General features: G+C 37.5%; 1 protein-coding gene across 4 annotated transcripts in view; it reads right to left on the bottom strand.

The window, feature by feature from the left end:
• Positions 1 to 326: 326 nt before the first annotated feature.
• Ap4e1 (adaptor related protein complex 4 subunit epsilon 1) overlaps positions 327 to 7,852 on the bottom strand; it is a 71,631-nt gene continuing 64,105 nt past the window's right edge. For all 4 annotated transcript variants that reach the window (XM_031371792.1, XM_031371793.1, XM_031371794.1 and 1 more), the window contains 3 exons: positions 6,483 to 6,673; positions 4,916 to 5,073; positions 327 to 3,162 (listed from right to left, as the gene is read on the bottom strand). In XM_031371792.1, the coding sequence (XP_031227652.1) occupies positions 3,002 to 3,162; positions 4,916 to 5,073; positions 6,483 to 6,673 (510 nt within the window). In that variant the 3' untranslated portion in view covers positions 327 to 3,001. The remainder of the gene's footprint in view (positions 3,163 to 4,915; positions 5,074 to 6,482; positions 6,674 to 7,852) is intronic.

The raw sequence follows: 7,852 nt of genomic DNA, 5'->3' as shown, positions 1-7,852 counted from the left end.
TTTCCAGCACTCACATGGCAGCTCACAACCATTTGTTCTTTAACTCCAGTTCCAGGGGAACCGATGGCTCTTCTGACCTCTGCTAGCACCAAGCACATATGTATGAATAAGCCATATTTTTAAAAACTAGTAAGATAGTGAGGAAGAAATATGATGTTGATTATATGATTATATGTACATAGCCCACACAAACATGTACATATAACACACATGCAAAAACATACATACAAGTAAAATACAGACTGAGCAAGTTGTATTTATATATTTAGAAACCTATCTATATACTGATTAAATAATTTTCATCTACTTAAATTATAAAGAACATATAGACTCAAAAAAAGCACAGATTTTTTTTATTATACATTCAATTAAAAAATTTTAATTTACACAGTTCAACACCAAAACAAAGTAAAAAAAATGCATCATTTATTAAGTTGCTATTCACTTGCATTGTTCTCTCCTAAAATTCTGACATAGGAAAACAGCTTAAAGACACATGAACAGGGTCAGTGCACTTCTCATGGCTTACCATGCGACAAAGATCATGTTTACCCATAGAAAATAACCTACAGTAAAATGAAAATAAAATACTGTACTTTTATAAATCAATTTGGAAGAGTTTAGAAGCATGTTCGCTAATACTCACCTGCAGAGCATATGCTGTGCTGGGCAAACGTGGCAGATTGGCTCTCAGAAACTGCTCAGCTCCTCCTACAGTTTCCTCTCCCACCCTGAGTGGCAGCTCTTCTGCTGAGCTCCTATGGACGATTGCTGGGGAGCCTGGCCACCTCCTTTCCACTGTTCTCATGCTCTTCCTGTCCTCCTTTATTTGTCCCCAGTCTGGCTCTGCTGCCATCCATCCTCAGTAAACGTGCCTGGCATTCTTCCCCCAAGCGTTACCTTCATTGACTGATTATAAAGAGACTAGATGTTGTGGATGGCCCTACACAACAACTAGACCTAAAATTCTTCCTATTCTGTGATCAAAAAGGTTGACGATGCCTGATTCAGAATATAATTCAATGAGTTTAGATAGAATATGTACTGGTCCAAAGTTTTAAAGTATCTATTCTTTTCTATTATTATTAGTTTATTAAAATCATAAATATTGTAAACATTCTATTAAACATTTCTGTAGAAACCCTGTTACTCTACATTTTATTTAGTGAGTTCAGAAAGAACAAAAGTGACACAATGTTCTCTTTGGCAGATCTAAAGTCATGCCTCAACCCCAAACTTACTGTTTACACATGCACTGTTAGACAGGCCAATTAAATCCCAACTCTCGAACATCCCTTATAATAAAGCAGCAGAAAAGCAAACAACCATGGTGCTCAGGACAGCTGTCATTGTGATTTTATATACCTTACTCCCCCTGCTCCACAACTGACCAACCTCAGTGACCACAGAAACGTCTGGAAAAATACACACAAAGGAGCTCCTCCTATTCCACATGCCCCACTGCTTGATAAAGTCAGAGCGAGGCTGGGTAAGAAGCAGGGAAGGCTGCGAATGGCAACAATAAAGAGGAAGCTAATGGAGTGGCTGCTTCAGAACCCTCTATCATGACAGTACTGAGGCTGATGATGCATCTAATCTACTGAAGGGAGAAACCCAAAGTGCAGGAAATTCCAGTCACCTACTCCTCTTTTTAGCAAGGCTTAACTACATGTATTTAAGAGAGATGTTAACAAAATGCTACATTTACAAATGAATAACCTAAAAGTTAATTTTAAAAATACAACTTTTTGTCTTGTTCTAACTATGGATGACAGCTCTGTAGAATCTTCTTAGCATCTTTTTCCCCCCTTTTGGTTTTTCAAGACAGGGTTCCTCTGTGTAGCCCTGGCTGTTCTGGAACTTGCTCTGTCGACCAGGGTGGCCTCAAACTCAAGAGATCCTCCTGCCTCTGCCCAGTGCTAGGATTAAAGCACTACCCCACTGCCACCACCTGGCTTCCTCCTTTGCATCTTTACAGCAAGTATTGGTGAAATAATGTAGAACCAGAGTGCCTGACCTCTAACAATAACTTAAGTTGTATTACCTGAATAGTTTCAATGGTGACGTACCAAAAAGGGTAAAATAAATATTTCCCACAGCACCATTAGTTTTTATAAAATACTATTTCAGTTAATATACAATCTCAAGATTTTGGCCCATCACACACACAAGGCATAATCCCTTCTTTTACTAACATAGGGCCTATATGCATAAGTATAGCATGAAAATGATATATTTTGCTGAAGTATTTGTAGGCTATATTTATACAGTCACTACTCAGTAACATCCACTTAATACTAGTAGATTTATGGACCAGAAAAAAAATCAATTGGCCAGTTATACTATGGTCACAAATCTTAACTGCAAAAAGGATCTAATAACAAACAGATATACTTTATGGTCAAATTACTTAAAATTAAGTATAAGAAGTTAAAAAGTAAAAAACAGATTGTGTTTGCCCAATACTCAGCATGTTCATGGTCTTGTACAATGGTTAGTATGTGTTAGACCACCTCAGTTTAACCCTAACCTGAGCAAAGTAGAACCGAGAGCACAGACTTTCCTTACAGCAAATTCTGCACTCCAAAGCCAAGTGTGATTCAGGTGATGATCAGTCTCTGTGTCCCCTGCATCAAAGCAGAGAACCAAGTCTCAGCCTCATTAGAAATCAGTTAATGCTAGAATAAACCTGCTATAAAACATTTATAACAAAATAAATATTTTCAGTTCCTCCACATTAAGTGACATAAAATCATTAACATTTTATAATATTAGCTTAGGTCACTTTGGGGGGGACCCAAACACACTGTACAATCCTGAGTAAAAAAATTAATGACACAGTTTCTTGGGGATCATTCTTAGTAGGAATCAAGAAGAAAACACATACACCAAAGCTTACAAATCCCCATTTCCATCAGAAGTACCGTGAGTGCTTTTTACTTTGGTAAGGTTATAAATGTAAACCATTCATGTGGAAAAGGTAAAATTTAACAGAAGTTCGCTAGGATGCCTGCATCACTTTTTGACAGTGACATGATAAACAGTCTGAAAGAACAGAGCTAGAGGATCGGAACCACAGGGCCACGGCGCTGGCATGCACTCGGCAGTGCAGGACACAGGGGGTGGATGGGAGCAGCTTACAGGCCAGCAGCCCTTCATTGCCTGCAACACAACAAAAACAAGAAATTGCTCTTAAAAATGGACTTCAACAGACAATCCTCCATGGACTTCTACAAACGGGCCATAAGCACATGAAAAGATGTGTGTCATCAATTACCGGGGGAGTGCCAAACAAGCACCTTAGAGAGAACACTTCACACTTATTTGGAAGACTATTTTATATACTAAAAAAAACTTGAAAAGGTGCTGGAGTAGTGGTGACTGCTTTAATCCAAGATGAGAGCAAGAAATATCAACAGGTATTCTAACACTCATGTACACAGCAGCACGGTTCACATTAGACAAAAAGTAGAAGTGCCTCAAGTACTTAGTAACAGGCTAACTATCCTACAGTAATATGATGTATAATAATAATGTCATACAGTAGTATACTGTAGTGTATATAGGGCACCATACACTAATAGCATAATAACTAGTCAGAAGTGATAAGGGTCACTTTACTTATTTATTTGTTTTATGCATATAGTTGTGAGCCTTCATCTGGTTGTTGGGAATTGACTCTGCTCGCTCCAGCCCAAAGGTTTATTTATTATTATAAATAAGTACACTGTAGCTGTCTTTAGATGCACCAGAAGAGGGCGTCAGATCTCATTACAGACATATTGTGAGCCACCATGTAGTTGCTGGGATTTGAACTCATATATCTTCGGGAGAGCAGTCGGTGCTCTTACCCGATGAACCATATCACTAGCCGCCCAAGGGTTATTTTTTATCCATTAAGGGGACAACCCATCAAAAGGATATCAAAATTCTAAACATTTATTCACCAAACACAGGTACATCCCATCTCATAAAAGAACTATTAAGTCTAAAACCATACATTAACCCCAACAAAGTGACTTGAGCACTCCACTCTCACCAACAGCATGCCATATTAACAGGCATAGATAAAAGAGAATTGAGGACCCAGAAATAAACCCATTCTCCTACAGTTCCCTGATTTTTGATAAAGAAGCCAAAAGCACACACTGGAAAAAAAATACAGTATGTTTATAAGGTGGTCGCTACAAGAGTAAAAGAATAAAACTAGATCCTCTCCACAAACCTTGCACAAAACTTAGTTCCAAATGCATCAGGGATTTTGGCACAAGACATGGCACCCTAAATCTTACAGAGAAGAAAATAGGAAATACACTTGAACAAATAAACTTGAATTTATGAGGACTATGTTTAGTCCTCATAAATGCAATTATTTAATATGCATATTAAATTACTTCAATATGCAAATTAAAATGACTTTGCAATTTTATTCTATCCCAGTCAGAATGGTCAAGGTCAACCAAAAGTCAAGTTACAAGAAAAAAGTCATATAGAAATCCACTCCTTTATAGGCAAACTGAGATATGATTAATTTTCTTCAAAAATCTAAAACAGGTGCCTTGCAAAGATAGAGAATGCTATTCCTAGATGCCGTCAGTTTTTAAGCCAAATTCTCAGGTATAAAATATCAGTGCAGTGTCTTTTGATGTAATAGAGACATGACTATTTTGAGAGTAATCAACCACTTTCTGACTAGATTTGAAACCTACTCAGCAAACAGAGAAATGTTGAAAAAGAAGACAATGACAAAATGATAGCTAATTATGTACTGTGAACTTTCCAATCAGATACTCCCTAATACAGGCTAGAAACACACTTATTTTAAAAATACTCGTGATAAGAACCTCTAAGAAGTATGACACTCAGAAGAAAATCCATATTCACATGGGGCTGCCCTTTTCCTAACTGTACATACCTATGACGTCAATCACACGAAGTCTCAGTTTCTGCTGCAGCTCTGTTAGGACAGAAGCCAGAGCAACTCGAGGCTCTGATATTTTTATAGTTTGCTTCACATCATTTCCAAAGGACAACCAGAGTTTGCCAAAGTCTTCAGTTGAGATCTTCAATGGTCTGAAAACGTTTTAACAATTAGTCTATGCTGTTTAGAGAACAATGATGCTGAACAAACACATTTAACATGACTCATGGAAACGAATATATATTACATATATAATACATATATATTATACATTGTAAACCTGGGTCCCAAGAGATTTATGCTTCTAAATCAGATATGATTAGAATGGTAAGTATTATCTTTCAACTTGATGATGTTATTGACAACAAAAGATTTAAACTGCACTCTCCCTTTTAATAACCCATCGAATTTTGTGTTTGTTTAAAATTTTAAGTATTTTTTTAATGAATCTTTTTTATTTACTTATATGAATACACTGTAGCTGTCTTCAGACACACCAGAAGAGGGCATCGGATCCCATTACAGATGGTTGTGAGCCACCATGTGGTTGCTGGGAATTGAACTCAGGACCTCTAGAAGAGCAGTCAGTGCTCTTAACTGCTGAACTATCTCTTCAGTACCCCAATTTTGTTTCTTGGGTTTTTTTTTTAGATATTAATTGCTCCAACAGGAATTTACCAAATAACTGCATAAATTCTCAAATATAAACTATTCTATCATGTGTACTTTGGATTTGGGGAATAATGAAATTTCTGTCAAAGCAATATAAAAGAGAATGAATATAAAGAACTTTAAATAAATTAACCAAAGAACTTAAGACTCTGTTGACAACACGCACACACACACTGAAATAATTATATGTTGTATAATTTCAGGAATACCTAAGGGTGGATTATAGGCAACTTTCATATTCTAGTTATATTTTTTATAACATTTGAATTTCTGGTAAGTATGCATTGATTGTATAGTTTTTAAAAACCCTACACTTAAAGATACAAAAGAATTGATTACAATACACAAAATTATGTTGCACATATACTGAATGTCCTCAAATTATGAAATAAGAATGGAAAAGAGTTAAGATTTACATTGTAGCAAAGGCTGAGCGAGAACTCACTCTGTAGCCTAGTAATGTCTGAACATATGGCAATCCTCCTGCCTCAGCCTCCTGACTAGTGGGATTATAAGCATGAACTAGCATGCCTGGCTTATAAGAATACAAGGTTTTAAAAATACTCATTCATGTGTATTAGTGTGTGTCTGTGTGTGACTATGTGCATGTGCATACAAGTACCCCACAGAGGCCAGAGTGATGCTGGGTCCTCCAGAGCTGGAGTTACAAGCAGTTGTGAGCCCCCAGATACAGGTGTTAGGAACCAAACTCCAGTCCTCTGAAAGCCTTCTTAGCCAACGAGTCATCTCTCCGCCCAAGACTGTCTAACATGTAATTCTTATACACCCCCTAATGGCCAGCATGGTGCCTCTAGCTACAAAAAAGGGAGGGGCATAATAGATGAGTAACAAACAAAATACTTACTAATAAAAATTAGAAAATAATTACCTAATAAAATCTAATAATGATAAGTTCATGGAAAATTTCAGTTGAACAGAATGTGTATCCATCATTTGATACTTTATAAAACCAGAGAGAGTCCCCTCTACACAAGGGCTTTCCATCTGCACACCATATTGAAAGGATTTGGTGCTTTCTGTTTCTATCACAGGTGAAGAACATCCAGGCTGCTCGAGGATCTGTGAATGAAAGCATCAATAAACTGTTACGTGGATAACAACCTTCTGCTTAAGAGAAGCAGTAGAGCACATAAGTGTCGGGAGGTAACAAACCCTGTCATGCAAACCACTAACAAATGTACTAAACAGAGCAATAATACTGTATGGGTCAAAATTATCTAACACATTAGTATTATAGCTAAAGCCAGTGTGTGTGTGTATATGCGCATGCACATATATATTTTAAGATTATTAAATTTTAGTCTGGCACCAGAACTCTTTTAGTCACAGTGCTGGGGAATTGAAGGCAGGGTCTGTGTGTGCTAGGCTAGCACTCTTCCCAGCTGCTGCCATCTGACTCTTAGGCTAGAGGATTTAACACAGTCATACAGCTGCCTCCATTCTCACTCTCTAGCCCTACTCAACTCCACAGGTGGAATGCATACAGGTTTCTTTTTTTTTCTTTTTAAGATTTATTTATGGGGCTGGAGAGATGGCTCAGCGGTTAAGAGCACCAACTGCTCTTCTGAAGATCCTGAGTTCAAATCTCAGCAACCACATGGTGGCTCACAACCATCTGACACCCTCTTCTGGTATGTCTGAAGACAGCTACAGTGTACTTACATTTAATAATAATAAATAAATAAATGTTTAAAAAAATTTATTTATTTTTTGTATATGACTACACTGTAGCTGTCTTCAGACACACCAGAAGAGAGCATCAGATGCCATTCCAGATGGTTGTGAGCCATCATGTGGTTGCTGGGAATTGAACTCAGGACCTCTAGAACAGCAGTCAGTGCTCTCAACCGCTGAGCCATCTCTCCAGTCCTGCTGACAGCTTTCTTGTTTGTTTGTTTTTTAAAGTTCTACAAGTAAATCTGCTACACATATGTACTCAAGAATTCTTGCCCAGGTCAACTGCCCATACAGTACCTCATTCAACACACTGTAGCTCACAAAAGAGAATGGCTACTTTTCTGACACATGCCTGTCAAAGGTCACAACTGTGCCAAGGACACTAATAACACTGCAGAGAAACAAACATTGGGAAGTTGCCATAGCTCCCTTCCATAGCTGCAGAAGAGAATGACGCCTGAGAACTGAGTACAGGATACAAGATCAGAGAAAGAAAGAAGGAAAGCCGTGTGTTTATCCCTAATATTCTTTTTTTTCCTTTTTTTTTTTTGTTTTTTGTTT

The sequence above is a fragment of the Mastomys coucha genome, unplaced genomic scaffold, assembly GCF_008632895.1.
Source record: "Mastomys coucha isolate ucsf_1 unplaced genomic scaffold, UCSF_Mcou_1 pScaffold15, whole genome shotgun sequence".
Lineage (NCBI taxonomy): Eukaryota > Metazoa > Chordata > Mammalia > Rodentia > Muridae > Mastomys > Mastomys coucha.
Note: the sequence above shows the minus strand (reverse complement) of the source record. Positions and strands in the feature narration are given on the sequence as shown.